At 40.8% G+C, this 17,704-nt stretch overlaps 3 protein-coding genes across 8 annotated transcripts in view; 2 read left to right on the top strand and 1 right to left on the bottom strand.

Annotated features, from left to right (window-relative positions):
* The window catches only part of LOC124181197 (mucin-5AC), a 50,149-nt gene extending 46,339 nt beyond the window's left edge, over positions 1–3,810 (top strand). For 2 of the 4 annotated variants that reach the window (XM_046567518.1, XM_046567516.1), the window contains 3 exons: positions 48–148; positions 864–2,130; positions 2,340–3,810. In XM_046567518.1, coding sequence (XP_046423474.1) covers positions 48–148; positions 864–2,130; positions 2,340–2,399 — 1,428 coding nt within the window. In that variant the 3' untranslated portion in view covers positions 2,400–3,810. The remainder of the gene's footprint in view (positions 1–47; positions 149–863; positions 2,131–2,339) is intronic. The other 2 variants (XR_006870401.1, XM_046567517.1) reach the window with 2 other exon arrangements.
* A 92-nt stretch (positions 3,811–3,902) lies between these two features.
* Positions 3,903–6,806, bottom strand: LOC124181201 (xyloside xylosyltransferase 1). The gene is made up of 3 exons (XM_046567524.1): positions 6,173–6,806; positions 5,152–5,625; positions 3,903–4,528 (listed from the first exon to the last, which is right to left on the bottom strand). The coding sequence occupies exons 1-3, from the start codon at positions 6,563–6,565 to the stop codon at positions 4,322–4,324; spliced, it is 1,074 nt and encodes a 357-aa protein (XP_046423480.1). The 5' UTR covers positions 6,566–6,806; the 3' UTR covers positions 3,903–4,321.
* Positions 4,528–17,310, top strand: LOC124181198 (tripartite motif-containing protein 2-like). Of its 3 annotated transcripts, none has more exons than XM_046567519.1 (11): positions 4,528–5,025; positions 8,590–8,835; positions 8,927–9,066; positions 9,141–9,445; positions 9,511–9,630; positions 9,697–9,918; positions 13,601–13,755; positions 13,969–14,198; positions 15,533–15,879; positions 16,054–16,121; positions 16,205–17,310. In XM_046567519.1, the coding sequence occupies exons 1-11, from the start codon at positions 4,916–4,918 to the stop codon at positions 16,425–16,427; spliced, it is 2,166 nt and encodes a 721-aa protein (XP_046423475.1). In that variant the 5' UTR covers positions 4,528–4,915; the 3' UTR covers positions 16,428–17,310. The 3 variants fall into 3 exon arrangements, with proteins under 3 accessions (XP_046423475.1, XP_046423477.1, XP_046423476.1); XM_046567521.1 differs by lacking the exon at positions 4,528–5,025 and adding an exon at positions 7,891–8,039 and having other exon boundaries at positions 8,574–8,835; XM_046567520.1 differs by lacking the exon at positions 4,528–5,025 and adding an exon at positions 7,891–8,039 and having other exon boundaries at positions 16,205–17,309.
* The last annotated feature ends 394 nt before the right edge of the window (positions 17,311–17,704 follow it).

Below are 17,704 nucleotides of genomic sequence, written 5' to 3'. Positions count from 1 at the left end.
CTCGTACTCTGGCTCATGTTTCTCATTGTTGTATTCCATACTTTCAGGTTCTAAGAGGCATTTCGTTACAGATTGAAGACTCTCAAACACAGCCGGACGACACAAGCACGGCCGAAAAAGCCGCTCCCACTTCTGCCGTTGAAACGAGGTGAGGTAATATAGAATATTGTAATACAAGTGCGAGAAAATGATCATTATACGCATGCTGTGAAGTTGCGACCAAGGAGACACAAGGCGTGCATGTGGTTGCGCTTTCGCACAAGTGTGGCATAACTGTGTATGCAACAAATCTATGAGAAGTCTTGTTTCTGCAGCAAGCTCGAGAAATAGAAAACTTCAAGGTCCGTAGATAGATGAGTGGATAGAGGTTAAGATTCGTCGCAGAATGATGAATTTTCCGTAACAACAAAAATGGCGATTGCAAGTAGCGCCCGAGGTATATTTATTTTATTTATGTTCAGACTGTAGGATAAAACCTACACACTATACACGAATTGGAACCAAAATGGCAAACCATGCGAAGATCTTCCCTTGCCCATTCGATTATCTACGGACCTTGGAAAGCACTAGTGCGAGAATTTAAAGTCGAGCGGATTTGCGCATGCGCAGTACCTTCATTCTGTCCCTGCATGTAAAGCGCCACTTACGCCACTCTCGGCAGGCACGAGAAGTAGTAGCACTTCTGACGCATGCGTTGCATAAAATTCTTTCTCTTAACACATACTTAAAACATATTCAAATACTCAAACCTGAAATTTTTACAGCACTTGTATAGCTAATTTCCCTACTATACATCATACGATATTTCGAAATCCTAGTTTTGAAATCCTTCAAAGTTTCCTAATCAACTCGTGTTTCAACAGAGTCGAAACCGTCAAATCCCCGAATAATGGAGAAACAGCCGCAGAGCCGAGTCCTCAAACAACACCTCCTGCACCCGTTGCAGCGCCGATTGAACCACATGTAAAGCGTTACACCTACGCAGGACCACCGGCTATAGACCTTGGCAGCTGGTCCGACAGATCCAGGACGAAAGTTCAAATAAAACCGGATACAGACTACAAGTTCGAAAAGAGTCCAATTCCGGGAACGGCGAGGATCCAACAGGATGCTCCAAAGACTCTGAATTATAAGGAGGGCAACGCTGTTAGTAGAACCGTCCTAAACGCGGTATCTCAGACAGCGGTAACGCCGAGTGTTGTAAGAAATACGCTGACGAAATCATCGAGGTCCGAGAAGGAATCTACGGTCGATAATCACGATAGAAAAGAGCCAAACGAGCTGGCAAGAACGCTTATCACTCGGACTACGGCCTCCGGTTTCAAGAGGCCGGCTTCTATAGCTGTGTTCGAATCCTCGGTAACGATTTCGGGAGAAAAGGAGACTCAAAAAAGGCCGGAGGTCGTTAATGGAACCGGAAACCAAGAGGAGTCGAACAAGGCCTCCGCCGCAACCGAGAGCGAGGTCGACACGAGACCGCTGAGCTTTAAGGAACTGAAACAGGCGTTCGCCAGGGAGCAAAACGGAAGTGTGCAACCGGTGCCGAAGTTTGGAAGCCTCGGTCGAAGAGCCGAGAATTCCATCAGCGGAACGCTCGTACGGAGGGATAACGAATCGGAGAATCAAACCTCCTTCCGAAACGAGGTGAACGGGCAGAGGGGGGAGAACAAGACCGTGGCCTCCGAGAAGAAGAACTTCGTTACGCCCACGAATCGCGGAACCGCCGTCTTTCAACACGACGTTTTGGGCACTGCACGCCGAACCAGCCGGGGGACTTTAATGCCCGTTGTCAAGGGATTCAAGGTCGTTCCTTCCGAGGAAGAGCCGGTAACTTTGTCGCAAGACAAACCACACATCCACAGAGTCGCGATAGGCGACATTTCGAACGGGAATTATGTAGCTGCCCACAATGGTCTGAGAAAAACCGTCGTCCAGATCAAGGGAGACAATCAAATCAGCAACTCTAACAACATTCCAAAACCGCCGCCAACTATGCCCGTCATAACGGGCGTCACCCTAAAAAGCACCAACGCCAATGCAAGACCAAAGTCTATGATTGTTGCAGCCGACCCGAGGAACGATCTTTTGGAGTCTATTCGGGGATTTGGTGGATCTGGACAGCTGCGACATGTGAGTATGATAATCATTGTACAGTTATATCAATTCAAGATCAAGGATGATGAGCTTTGACTAAACCAACGGTTTCTCACATTTCATTCATTATGTCTGTTGGGTTTATTTTGCACGGATTAAATTTCAAGAATCGTTAATTTTCATGTATTCATCCGATTGTAAATTACGTCTTGGAGTAATAATTCGTTGATAATCTTGTTGACCAGGTTTCACGAAGGAATACCAACATTGGTGGTGGCTCAAGTTCGCGATTTGTACATAGCTAAGCGAGCGCCAGCGAGTAATTCTGCAACGCTACATTGCTCACAATTATCAGCCAGGTGTACGTAATTTTTCAAAAATCTTCATAGAGTTGGATTATTTTTGAATAATTATTTTCTATAAATTTAGTATGGCGTTAATTGCGAAGTCAATCAATCGGACGATGTAAGGTGAAGCGGTACATGGAAAGGAATGAATATGGTCATTTAATACAACGCAAAAACTAATCTATTATAGCTATACTAAACTCGAAATATATGGATTACTAGTCATTTCTTTCCATCTGCATATATAACGTGTATGTATCATAAAGTAAAGGAATTCATGTGTGTATATAATATACATATACAGGTACGTAGATATATATAATATATATATATATATATATATTGAATTAATATTGAATTAACGCGTGGTGAATTTATTTCCACTTTAGGTGCTACTTTACGGTGTGTATTTAGTCATGTTCTGTATAGGATACTTTGGAGCGATATTATTCGAAAAATAATGCTCGCAAGACGACTGAGAAGACGTAAGTAAAAGCGTAAAACTTTGTACCCAGACAGAATTTACTTATACTAGAAAAACGAGGAGGGAAAAAGCATTGAAAAAAAAGTGTGTTAAAAAAAGTACGAGTTATTATTTTCAGTTATTATTTTATGGTCATTAACATTCGCCGTTATATACATTATATTTAACGAAAGGACAATCATGCACATGAAGTGTCTATTATTATTATATACACATGATATACATATAGTTTGTTTTTTAGTTCTACCAAAGCGTCATTTTGTTACATTTGACAATAATTCTATAAAATTGATGGTGAATGTATAATATATTAATTTAAGGATTACCACACGATGCGTACGTACATAATGCGTGATATAATCAATTTAATTATTTAACTAACACTTATACTAAACATTGCATATATTTATCCGTAGTTAGTTAGTTAGAACCGATGATCCAGTTATATTTAAACATTAATAGAAAACAGTTGCATATACTTACTTCGATTGTAATTTTGCAATCCAAAAAATTGCTTTGAAAACACGGCAGTAAACGCAAAATATTGATTTATTATGTTTGAATCCAGCAGACTTTTCGATATGAAATTATGATTACATGTTACGCAACTATCGTTTGTTCGATGCTTCGATTCTAATGAGATTCATTGTGTAAATTTAACAAGTTATCCTGAAACACATAAATAGTCTTTATATGTAATAATTACATATGAATACGATTGTGTCCACGTTTATTATGCCATTGTTTGCTATGTAGTATTAGATTTGACAGGATCAAGGTCAACGTAAGAGGCAACACCCTTAAAAAGCAAAGATTAAAACATATCTATTATCTTCTGTAAATATATTGTGTTGATGATGATGAAAGAAAACTTATTATTATGTTGATACTGTATTTCATTTCAGCCTGTATACAACTAGAAAAGAAAAAAAAAGAAAAAAAAAGAAAACAAAAAAAAACAAGAAAAAAGAACTGTATGTAATATCTATTTATGTAAGTTATAAATCTTATAACTGATAGTCATATTAAAGTTAATCAAAAATGATGTATCAAACATTGAATAATTCACGTAAATGTAACCTGATGAAACTTATTTTCCAAAACTTTAGATCGCAAAAACGAAGATATTACCTTCACCAGGCAAGATAGTTGAAAAGAACACCTCAACTAATATAGGAAAGGAAATGAAGCATAGGGAAAAAAGTGTTAAAACAGAGTCGATTGTGTGTGTGTGTATGTATAATATATATATATAATATAAACTATAATTACGTTTTACTTTTTTACAAAATATCTCTAGTGCGTCCATACATTTTTAATAACAAACTTTTATCTCATTTGCCATAATACTTAAATAGTTATTGAATTTTATTTAAAATTGCTTGACTCATTGCAGTTAATCATCAGGAATTGCCGTGTTGCAATTACCGTGCCAAAGTTTGACTCTTGCATCACAGTGAGAATAGTTGGCAAACACATCGGAGTATCCATGCTCTCCCCACCACGTGCACAGCTGCCTGTTCCAACCACAGTCCACCTTGTGGATCAATTCAGGCCGCTCCATACCCAGAATAGTATAGAAATCTTGATCCCCCAAATGACCCTGCAAAATGAAATTAGACAAGCTTGCAATGTAACGTAAACAAAATTTACCACAACACCACCACCTGAAGGATTAGGAACAGCCGGAATTTGGACGTATTTACAAATTTTATTATTTGTATAGAAAAAATGGCCCACTATCAGTGTAGATACGAAGATATAAAGCAGATGAAAGTTATATTCACAGATGTGTGCCTCGACTGTGAATGACTATTCAAGTTGCTTGCGATTAGATAATTCGAGTTTGTCAACGTTTTTCAAAACTGGATTATTGAATAACGTGCAAAGTGATTAACGTAGAATCAAATAGGAATAGAAAGTTGTAAACATTTGTTACTTTTGTTGCACATGTCTGTGGAGTTCAAGGTGCTTGAAGAATTTATTCAACATGTCGACAAATATTTGCTTCAAAGAATCCGACGAAATGTTCCCCTACTGTGTGGCAATGTTTTTTCCCAAAGATGAGCCAATATGGAAAAAAATTAAATACCCCAGCAGGTGAGCGATATAAAATAGGTACTAAAATTTATTCTCTTTCCACGCTTTTCTCACAATGCCAAATGATATAAAAACATTTCGAAAATACCTTGACGTAATTGTGAAAACAGTCAGGATTGTACAAACCTTGAAGTAATATTTCTGGGTCATATGGTCGACGCTGTCCATGCTGAGTATGTTATCGTACTCCAGAGATTCTCGCAACTTTTCGAAATTGAAAAGTACCATACCGCTATTAAACCCTGGAAAACCGCCTAGGTAAGCAGGTTCTCCGAACAAGGTGCCAGGGTTTTTGCTTCTGTATAAATAAAGAACGTGCCGATAGACGGGAGTCAGTTCAGGTGCTAGGCCGAACAAGGCTTCAGGCCCAAATTTATTAAACTCCTCGAATAGCTCTTTGATGTCTGTTCGAAATTTTGTATCCGCATCAAACATGGCGGCCTTCTTTTGATTCTCTGGCGCTATCCTGTGCAGTCCAAGAGAAAGAAAGAAGAGCGCGTCAGAGTAGTAGGTTCCTGGGTTACTGCTGAAGTACGGCGACATTGTCGACACAATATCCTCCAGTTGTTTAGCCAGCACATGCACGTCGTAGTACGTTACCTGAAAATATCACGCAAATTAAAACTGGGTAATCAAGGTTCACTCAAATTTATAGAACTTTCGAGGGGTGTAAGTGCGCCTAGAAATTTCATATCTCTTTAAGTTACACTCTTGAATTTCTGCCTGAAATACAAATTCAAAGATCAAAGGATCCCGTAAGTGGAGGATGTGTGTAATGAATATAAGAATGAATGAAAGCAACAGTCTGAATCGAAAGCTAGGGAATAGATTTTTTTAAAGCAATTTCTGGCGGTCTTCTTGGTGAACAAAATAAGCCACAAAATATTAGAATCGGATCAAAAGTACCAAAGTTTATTCACTTGGAACGTTAGAATAGTAAAACCTTTTCTCAAATTCTTGATATCTTAGCTGATTTTATTTGAATTTGATGAAAATAATTTCTATCATGTAGTGAGAATTTTCCCTTCGTTCGTGATCACTAGTAACGACGCAGGTGAAATCGCTGGAGATTTTTGCAAACGGTTCTTTCTATTTTCTTGAATTTTGATGCGGACTGTCGATCCTATTCATCCTTAAAAGTACATACTTTCATAGATTTTCCAGACGTGGCGATGACTCCCCGAATAAGGGGTTCAGCGATTTCGCGACTAGCTGGATCGCTGATGACGTGAAAAGCGAGGTTGACGGAGGTCAGTTTGAGCATAGAGGCGGTAAATATTTTGAATTTCCTCCTCAGGGGAGAGTTTGACGTAACCTTTGTGAATATGCACCACACATTATAGTACTCGTCATTTATTTCCTTCCGAGATGCGAGGGCTACGGCGGACGAAACGTTCGGTGTTTTTGCAAGTTCATTTCTGGGTTCTGTATTGCGATAAAATGTCGCTGGGGCGGAACTCGGCGTTTGGAAGCAATAAAAGACTATCAGGAATACGGCGAGAACTGTCAGATTCACTAGCACTTTGTGTAGCAAACCCATTTAACCACCAAATCCAAGCTTGTCATTAATTGTACGTGTTTATTACACGCAGATCACACGCGAATTTCACCCCGCGAGGATGCATTTATGAACGTCCTTATTTCCACTACCATCGCGCGGTAATTAGCCACGGATAATCGCAGACTTTATTCCAACTGCATAAGTTAATACGCTCCTCTCCTCATCGCTTACATTCTATTATTTTCAATCCGCTGACCGAAAAACAAACATGGCGACACGTCAAACCGTTCGAGCGTCGAGTCTGGTTTAAGATCGATTCTATCGCTTTTCGATTTATCTCGAACATCGAGAGAGTTTGAAAGAATTTCGAATTCCTTCCCGTTCCTGGCGATATTGGATGTGTGTTATTTGGCACATTTTGAGAACGAAAGAACCGATAGACTCGTCTGATTGATCAGTATTGCAAGAATCAGCCAATCAGTAGCTTTGTTCTAACATTTTCGAAGATTAGGAAGCAAAACGCACCCTTTATCACAGAAGGATCGATAATTTTTGTTGGTATTTTGTTCCGCGTAAAGAAGAAAGTGTATTTACAATATTATAAGGTAATTCAAAAAAACCAAATTGATTTTTTAACAGAGAAATTCGAAACTTTTTTGCTACCTTTTCATAAAATGTTTGCTCAGATCGTTTATTAGGATCAATATTATTAGTTTGTGAAAGCAGCTTGTTCCTTAATAATATTGAATTCACAAATAACTCGAATGGCTCTAACACTGCACACGCTGTAATCAAGAGATATCGACTACCAAAATGCCTGAAATCTTACAGGCAAGTTAATAATTAATTAAATTTCAGACGCGGGAAGTCTCGAGATTTCTTTAATTCAAAATTTGCTGTGAAGCTTTGACTGTCCACGATAATTCGATTGCTTGATCACGAAGCCAGTTTCATATAAAAATCTCAAACACAAATATACTTTGTATTTTTAAATCTACCGACTGACGCAAGAAATCTGTACTGAATTAAACTGCAGCATTTGATTCTGTTCGATAATCGAAACTCGCATATTCCGATATAACCGCGTTGACACGCGCGTTCGCTATATATGGTGTGTGCATGCACTTGTAAACCCGTTTGGTAATTACACGAAAAAGCATTTCCAAGTATAAAGTGTTGCTGACACTCAAAGTATGGTGATACGATCGATTATTGGATCTGATAACCTGTCTTGTACACAGACAGCAACTTTTTCTTAAGTTATCTTCTGATTAGTGGATACAAGTGTACTTGATAACGTTGTTATCGTGGTGAAAATATCGTTTCCTTTGACGTTACAATCAGTCCCGTTATTTCGACGGTCTTTCATCACATCTAGCTTATCGAGATATCAGCAGTATCCTCCGCGTCGAAAGAACTTTTGGATCAGTACAGTAATACATTCACCTTATTGCTGTACATTAAAATCGACTGTAAAAGACGCCCCGTGGCCGACAGCGGCCAATAATCCCGGGTAAGATTAATTTAAACTTTACGATTCCATTCCGATTTGAGATTCCTGTATTGTCGCCAATGGAAGAAAAAATATTGGCTTTTTTATACTTCCTGAGTTGGGATTGTTTATCTTCAAAAACCATAAATGGATCGTGATGTCAGCATCGTAATTTTTGGAGTGCAGGTAGCGCGATTTGAGAGATTACAAAAATACTCTAAAAAAAAAAAACGTACCTTATCATATTTTATTTTTCTGGTCTTCCATAATACGGTTTGGCCTAGTACTTAGTCAGGAATTCAGTACGATTTACAATCAATTATATTCAAAGTACGTACGGATAACACCCAGCTAAATTTTTTCACACATTTTATCGCATGTCACAGAGTATACAAATGCATCATACTAAATTATGATTATTGTGCCTCTCATTTCATCGCGTTGACGTGAAAAAATGCTTCTTCGATAATAACTTGATACCGAATCAATTCATAATTGATAAGATTGAGGCGGTGCTGACTACTGGCAAGTACTGTTGTTTTTGATCTGATATAGAGATTAGCGTTTCCAGAATGACTTCGAAGTGGAAGTCGGTATTCAAGAGGCCACTTTCTCACGATTCGACAAATCCTCGACCGGTCGAAAACCACGAAGAGTCCAGCGCTATAATGCAGGAAATGACGGAACTCCCAGCGGACTTCATCCTGGGTCCCGATCCCAAGGCATCCAAGTCCCGGCCAGTTTTCAACTCCAGTCAATCCGCCATTGAACAACCGACGGTGGAACTCAGGAACAACGATTCAAGGAAATCTCACGGGTTCGGACACTCACAGCTTATAAAGTTAACGAAAAACGCGCAATGATCTCTACGTACTTTGCACCTCTCTTATGCTCCTAAACCATTGCAGAACTTCCCTTGGGGCGATCGAGGACCTACTACAGTGTCCCATTTGCCTCGAACGACTTCGTACACCACGCATGATGCCGTGCCAGCACACCTTCTGCCTCGAATGCTTGGAGGAGCAGCTTAACTACTTGGGAAACGATGGTGGGCGGCACTATTGCGACAGACTCTTTAATCGGCGCAAACTTTATGATTGAGTATGATCGTATTCCCTGCAGGAAGAACGATCAAGTGCCCGCTTTGCAAGTTGACGGTGGTCGAATCGGTGCCTCGTGACCTACCAACGAACCTGTACATCGAGAATCTTCTGCGAGTGATGGGAAACGTTGGTGGCGAGAGTCTGGAACACTTGGTCTTCTCGAGTCCTGTTGTGACCTTTGCGCCCTGCGTAGATCAGCCGTCATCCCTCGTCCAGGGACCGTCTTCACTGATGTCTATGCCGGAGCCTGTGGTCCAGGAAATCCGGTGCGTTAAATGCGAGACCGCGTGCACGAGGGAAAATAGATGCAAACACTGCAAACAGGTGAGTGATCGCAGGGCTCCGTTCTTCTGAAAGCGCAACTAGCTTGACGTCGATCCTTTTTCCAGATATTTTGCAGCGTTTGCTGGGTCGCCCATATGGACGACCTCAAAGAGCAACTCGGCAACATCACAGAGCAGCTCAGTAACACGACGGATCGTTTTCAACACAGGATTCAAGATTACAAGGTGAGTGAACGAACGGTGATGCGGTAATTGGGCTGCTTGAAATAATCGATTCAACTATTTTTACAGACAAGGGTTGATCAGCTGATGGAATACATTGATCGTGACATCGAGTTGCGAATCGGAGAACTGCGGCAGGAGCGCGAAGAGAGAATACAGCAAGTCCAGGATTCGGCCAGAAAGGGTGAACATCTCGCTGAGGAGCTCAAAGGGAAGATAATAAGAACAAAGGAGGAGGTCGATGCTTATCAATGCTTCAAGTTCGACACTCTCGCCGACAATCAGGAGAAGGTGAGCCATAAATTATTAACGAATATCGAACACTGAGGATAAAAATTCCTGGAAAGCTATAACTGAGATACTTCGTGATAATGTGATAAAACTTCATAACCGATACTGCAATCGCACGATGGTAAAAGTGGCTACAAATTGGTTACGTGCTAGGATATTAAAAGACGGAACTGCGAACAGCTTCTGTCGAAGAAACGATTTTGAAGGTCAGTTGGACTATGTTCACGGCGTAAAATCTGCGACCAGAGTTCTGGTTTTGTGAAATTTGACAAACTCCTTGGCAAGGTGCGCATGACCTTCGATATACATATGCATAAGGTTGAGCAACCGGGCCGAGGAATGCGGCGTTATTGATCAGCGGTGAACGCCGGGAACGAAGCTTATACACCGAGACCAGGTCGGTTACACATGCGGATACCTGTAGTTAAACGCAGCAGCCATTCACCTACACACCCGGTTTCCGTATACACGCGCACGTGCGACTCGAGCATCTCCGTTTCTACGGGCGCGGAACGCCTACCCAGCATCCCTTTCGGAACGCGATGGCTCGTCGCGTCTGGCAGTGACAGGCCATTACTACTGTGTGCAAAAGGACGCGCGCAAGCTGCTGGTGGCAGCAAAGCCAGACGATCCCGCGAACCACCCTTCGATACCGTTTTTAAGATATTTTTGAGTCGCGACAGGGGTTTTCACCGGGAATGATTACATTCTTTGTACAGTTGGGAGAAAATTTTAGTAAAATGAGTATCGCTAAAATGGCGAGTTAATATGGTCTGAGTAACGATCGTCATAAAGAATGATAATTCGGACTTGATTTTCAGGTTGCCGCTACGAAACGCATTTTTATTTTCTACCAAACACTATATTTTCCGATTATAATGAAAAACGGAAATAGTAACCGCATTAAATAAAGATTTCTCTTGGCGATAAGACACCATTTTTACCACCAACAAAATTAAGGGCTGGGACTAATTACTAAACTTTTGTCGCGAGAGAATATACGAAATAATTCATCTGCTGCACACAAATTTTTACTTGAATCAATGAAGTTATTTACTTTGTATAAATTTATGCTGAGTTTACAAAGCTTATAATAGTTCGATTTGTGTTAAATGAAGCAAGATTATTGCTTGACTCTTTGTTCAAATCGTGAAACAATATGGATAACGAGCCTGCCACTTTCGTATCCTGCGCTTTTCCCAATGATTTTTTCTCATTTTTAGCATCATTCAAATTCCTGATCCAAAAAACGAATTCAGAATTAAATGCCTGACCAAGTTTCCTTTTACGCAATGATTTTTGAGACTTTCAACAGCCTATTAATGTTTCCTTTGTTCTCAAGCTAACTATTATACAGCATGAATTAAATACTGTAAAATTCTATGTCAACGTTAGTGTATGCGTGTAGTATTTTTACGCATATTTTAGCTCGGCGAATAAAAGCTCACTGCCGCTTCACGGGATTCCATAACAAATCAATTTACTTTCGCTCCTCGGGCTCCTTCAGTGGCACGCCCTCGCTTCTGTCTAGGCCACACCCTGAACTGCTTCCCCCCCCCCCCCCCCTCAAACTCTCCGCAGAACGCTCTAATAATTCACGTCATCCGCACACTTCTCACACAGAAACATCCGCAATCGGTGTATCCAATCCACACACTTCGGAAGGCAACGCATAAAGTCAACCACAATCCACGCTTTCTGTTAACTTGTATTACTGCACATGTCATATATTTTTATCCTCATTTTTAGAAAATCATTTACGAAGCGAAAATCACAAGTGCGATAAATACTAAAACAGGAAGTAAACAGTAATTACGAATCATGGACGATGAAAAATACACAGGTATATATTCTTGAACATAAACAAAGGTCCGGAATTGTTAAACACACTTATATTCTCGAGGTTGGAGTGTACACAGTGGTTGAAAAAAGTTTCCAGTGTTACCATTTGAATGACAAATCCCACGAGAAAAAAATCGGCCATCGCTTTGTTGACAAATCGTTTGAAATGATCGCTGATACCATCATAGAATCTGTATCGTCATTATCATGAGTGCCTTTAGGAGAATTGCAGATTTTACGATTACTCTTTTTTATCATCCCATCCACAGTACCGAACGCCTTGTTCAACTCGCAAGTAGCGAGCACTTACCTAGGCAGAAACCATTTCGTGGTACTCCTTTTGCGCGTCGACGGAAAACGCGATAACGAGTAATCATTCGGATGGGTAATTGAAAGCGGTGCGACGATGCTTAGATCGGGTCCGGGCCGGTTATGCCCCAAATTAGCCACAGTGACATATTGCGTCGAGGGCCTCCCCTGCGCATTAGCCGCGTGTTCGGAGCCCCTGGGAAAATGAACTGACCTGTAACTAACTCGCATGTCGTTTGGCTTCTAATACCTATGTTTACTGCAGCAAGTAACAACCCCACTCGTGTAGCAGTCAGCGCCATTCTACTCTTTAACCGATTTCTTATACCCATACGGGGTAACAGATTGTTTTCGAATGATCCACGATTCTCTGCGAAATTTCGTGTTGAAAGTGAAAAAAGAAACAAGATTCCATTGTATAAGGAGTTTTTTTTGTTCATCTCGCCGATCAACATCGGTAAATAAAGAAACGTGTAACAAATTCGAAATTTTTTTTTTACTTAACGCCTGTAGATAGGCAACCAAGTGTATTCTAAATGTAGCTTCGATTGCCTATTGACGGGCGTTGAGTAGTGAGTTTCACGGAAAACGCCCAATATGGTTAGATTTTAGAAATTTTACGCTTTGATAAGGTTGAATTGAATTGAAATACAATTGTTTACCATCCTTTGAACATAAGCATAGAATTTTATTTTAGTAATTTTCAAACTTTCTGAATGACAAGTATATACGGAAATTTTTTGAATGAACTTTTTTCAGGCTTCCCAGTATTTTGCAGGATATGACGATAGTCGGGTCCGGTACTTTAATGTTGTTCGACCATCGGCAGCTTTCTGCACGAGCGATAAATATCGGTGGTTTGCCAATCGAGCGAATGTGCAATGCGGCTAACTTTGGAATGGAAGTGACACATGCCGTTCTCGAGGATGGATAGATACTGCGGTCGGTTATGTGTACCTAGGAGCGCTGCGGAGTGCGTTTCGAATGCGTTGATGCGGCACTAAATTGCGGGCAATCGAGGACAGAGAAGATCCGCGTGTTCCCGAGTGTTCTTCCCCCCTTCGAGGAGCGGGTCGCGTGGCGACGCGTGCGCTGGCCGTCGGGGGTGGAACGACGTCCATCGGGAGCAGATCGGCACCCGAAATCCAACGAGGGATGCTGCACGTGTACCGAAAATAGGCTTGACGGTGGTTTGCTTTCGTTTTGCCTTCTCGCGACTCGTCTACGCTCAATCACGTGCCCCCGTTACCCGATAAAATTACACCTATGTTAGAAACCGAATGCCGTTTGTTTCCGTTGTTATAATTGATATGCACGTCGCGGATTGAAAAACAAACAAGATATACCTATAGATACTTATGCAGCTTTTCGAATATTGCGCAATGCTCGTTTGTCGGGGAATTTTTGCGACGAAAGATTATTCAGGAATTGAGCTTATAAGCGATGTCACAAAAAGCGAAGAAGTTTTATTGTTTTCATTCCAAAAATTCATGCTAGTTTTTGAAACTTACTGATCGGCGCTTATTTTCAGGTCAAAACATTCTTGGCTCTTCATCGACGAGCAAGCGAACTCATGACAGCGGTTGCTTACTGGCAGCCAGAGATTAGTGATTCTCTGGACGATCAGGACGAAAAGCAGAGGATAAATTTTGCCACGTCAGAGGAAACTGCTCAGTTTTATTACAGGTCTGTAGTGAATAGAGTCTTTCAACTGTTAAATAACGATCCAAAATTAGTAAACGGAATGAATTTTACTCCAAGATACGTGCAAAAAATGGCTTGCTTTAGCACCATTCTTATACTCCGTGCCCAAAATATTGTTTATTAGTTGTACGATTTCAAGCTTTGTGAATCTACAATGAGGGATCAACAGAAATAAAACATTACCCTCGAAAACAGGAGCAAAACTTTTACACCGAGGATCGTAGCTGGCCGGGGAATAGTTCAGAGACCTTCAGGGATCACTATGGACCCCTGGAAAAAACATTTCCTAGTGGCCTGTCCGGGCACTCGGCAAGTTTTGGTCCTCGACAAGAAGTACCGAGTACACAGACGCATACAGCATGAGGGTATGATGTCTCCCCAGGGTGTCGCCTTCCTCGAAGACTTCGAAGAGCTTTTCGTCACTGGTAAGTATATTCATCAAGCTACACGATACAAACTGAAAGTAAAAAAGATGTAAGAAGTACAGAGTAAAGAAAGAGAGAAAGTCATTTCAGAAATCTAGGAAACCGGAAATTTCACCAAAAATTAAAAGAGTTACTCGCCTCACATTGTGAGTATTTTTGCGACTGATGGGGCCCGATATCTTCTTCTCGTAGAATCCATTTTCACAAGCTTTTTCAACTATAGTCGGGAACTTGGAAAACAATAACAGTATACCAGGTTATTGCCACGATGCGCCCTATAGGGACCCCTAAGTATAGGCAAATCAGAGTACGAGACCACTCTGAGCAGTTCAGAGTTTCTCCGGAACGACGTCAGCCGCGTTCCGAAATTAACTCCCAGACTGTCAATAATCTTTTGTCTCTTTTGCACTGCCGAGGTCGTAAGTAGCTCTGACTCTGTCCTAGGGAGTTTTTAGCGCTGGCAGCTAGTTTCGGAGTGCACCCATCATCCGCGTGCTAACAAAACAGCATCGGAGTAGTGTATCGGAGCTGCTTAGGGTGGACTTGTACTCTGATTTGCTTACAATTAGGAATCCCTATAGTGCGCATCATGGAAATAACAAATAACCCAAATGGTTGGATAACGTTTCGGCTGACCTGTATCTTATTCAGTTTGATGAAAATCTACAGATTTGCTGAGACTGTTTCGCAGACAACATATGATCACAGAAACAGTTCCTGACACTGTTTTTCTGTACTGCAAGCTATAATGTTTACCAACGATTATATCCTTAACCTTTTCATGCATACATTTTTCCTTACATGCGATTCACTTGAAATTTTGCATACATGGGCTTATGGGGTCGCTGATTACGAATCTGAACTCGAAATTTTCAAAAGTTAAAACGGCGGATCCAATATGGCGGACTAAAAAAACCAACCCGAAGCTACATTTTTTGGCGTACATTAAGTTTGTGTAAAAATTCGCATTCAGATTTTCACGGTAGATTAGCAGAAAATACTATTTTTCGTCAAAAAGTACGAATTTCGACCATTCGTTGACACGTGCTATTTTGTCAATAAATAAATAAATGAATTTGATATTTTTTTTAGACTTAAAAATATTTCAGGGCCCATGTGGTACCAAAAAACTCTGCAGTTGTTACCAAATAAATAGTTTAATAAGTAAAAAGCTGCAAAAAAAAAAAAAAAAGGTGGGACGCTGAGCGTCCCAGCGTGAATTAAAGGGTCAAGGAAAAACAGCCGCAATTTGACGACGAGTTCACGAATGTTTTGGACTTTTAGCTATGTTCCATCCACTGATCTAATTTCGTAATTGTCATTCCGATCGACAGACAAGTGGAAGCACTGCATCCACGTGTTCAACAGCAAGGGAACGCTTCTCCGGCGGCTGTGCACGAAGGGTCAAGGCGACGGGCAACTCCGTAGTCCTGAGGGAATCGCGGCTCACCCCTCGAGGAATCTACTCTACGTTGCGGACACGGGAAACGACCGAATCCATATCTTGACACCCGACGGTGCAACCTTCGCAACCATCGGACCGACCGGGAACGCTGAAACCGTCCTGACCAAAGCTGGGGTGGAAATCACGAATAACGCTACGCACTTCAATCAGCCCACAGCCGTCGCAGTTTCGGAAACTGTGATCGTCGTCGCTGATTGTGGGAATCACAAAATAAAGGTGACGCTTGTGTGGAAACTTTTCGTACATCCTACTTCTAACGTATAGATTATTATTCTAATGGTTTTGAAATTGCGAGGTTTGGAAGTGGATGGTATTTGGACATTAGGATTTCTTTTTTGAGTCGTTTTAAATCGGGACTCGTAAACTTTATCCAAATCGTAATTTATCCAGATATTCGACCACGCCGCGAACCTTCTTCGCACCATTGGAACTCCAGGAACGCATAGAGGGCTGCTGAGGTTAGTATTAAATTGATAATAAAATTGTCAACCTTCTGTGAACGAATTCCGATAATAAATGCCGATTTAAATTATGACTGCAGATCTCCGGAGACAGTGACGCTGGACCCGAAGGGAAACGTGATCGTCGGCGATTCCGGTAATGGGAGAGTTCAGATATTTACAGCCACAGGTGAACTGCTAAGAGTTTTGGGATCCAAGGGAACGAAGGAGGGCCAGTTTGGCTGGGTTTCGGGCATCTTCGTCAAAGATAATTGCGAAATTGTCGTCGCGGACAGCAAGAATTATACCATTCAAGTATTTTAAAAATATCGACACCGCACCGCGACTGATTCGTATTACACGTATGGGATATGGTGCATTCCGTACACGTGTAATCTACCTCGCCAAACCGGTTCACGCTTCGTAAAATGTTTTTTTGTTTTTTTTTCAGACAATGATAGTATCTGTGATTATATTCAAGATTTTTCTTCGAAAACGTTTAAAAGTTGGCATTTTATAAAATATATTAAACAATTAAGTATAATTCAAAAAATGTAGCCCGCACAGAGTAATGTACAGGACGTGAAAGTTTCAGTTTTAAGTGAGTTTTAATTTAAGAATTATACTCATTGTCAATTGAAACTCGGACATTCTTAGTTTTTGTATATATTTTATCAACTGTAAACGTTATCGAATAAAAATCTGCAAGAAATCACATACAGGTACTGTTATTAGCTAAAAAGAAAAAACCTGTTGACAAGGATTCAATATCATACGTTTTGAGAAGGCCTTGGTCAGTTCGATTACCTATAAAATGCCCCACATACATCAACAAAGAATAAAAACTTTTATTTTCTCCAACGTTTGTGAATAATGGCAACTAAATAGAATTACACATTTTTTTTTAATCATTTCATCACATGGTGTCTGTCATTATCTGTCACATGTTTACTTAAACGTTTAGGTATAAGCAAACATAGTATTTTAATTTGTTATAATCAAAAAATGTCACAAAATAAATCAAACTCAACATATTTTAATATTCCCTCACGTAAAATCGACAATTTATCTCACGTACTCCGAGTTTGATAAAAAAAAAAATCATCGAGGGGCTTGGAATGTTTACCTTTCCCGCAAATCGCGACCGCATCGCAATCACCGCAGCGTTATATAGAAAAATAAAAGGAGTAAATAGATATTCCGGTACAGGCATTATACATCCCGTTTGTCCGCAACCACTCGTGTAACCTCGTAAGCATATTTGACCAATAAATAATTTGGCAAACAAATTGATCCCCAGTGACTATAAACAGATACTTAGGGGCACGCGCCGGGGCGGTTCTTCATCGAGGGAGAAATTATGCCTCGGCCCAAAGGGACCGGGAACCGAACCAGCCTTTCAACCAGGCCAATTCTTAAACGGCGACCCGGGGACCCCGACTGTGAGAACTCGAGAGGGGCCCGCGGCGTGAAATCTCTATTACCCGGGTGACGGACACGGGGAGGGACGGACCCGTTTCACCCCGGTGGCGCATACTTTCGCATGCAAATGTGTTGGAAAATCGGAATATCGCGTTCAAGAATATTTCAGACTTTAGGAA

Source organism: Neodiprion fabricii, chromosome 4, assembly GCF_021155785.1.
Source record: "Neodiprion fabricii isolate iyNeoFabr1 chromosome 4, iyNeoFabr1.1, whole genome shotgun sequence".
Taxonomy (NCBI): domain Eukaryota; kingdom Metazoa; phylum Arthropoda; class Insecta; order Hymenoptera; family Diprionidae; genus Neodiprion; species Neodiprion fabricii.
The sequence above is the reverse complement of the archived record's forward strand: the minus strand, read 5'-3'. Positions and strand labels throughout refer to the sequence as shown.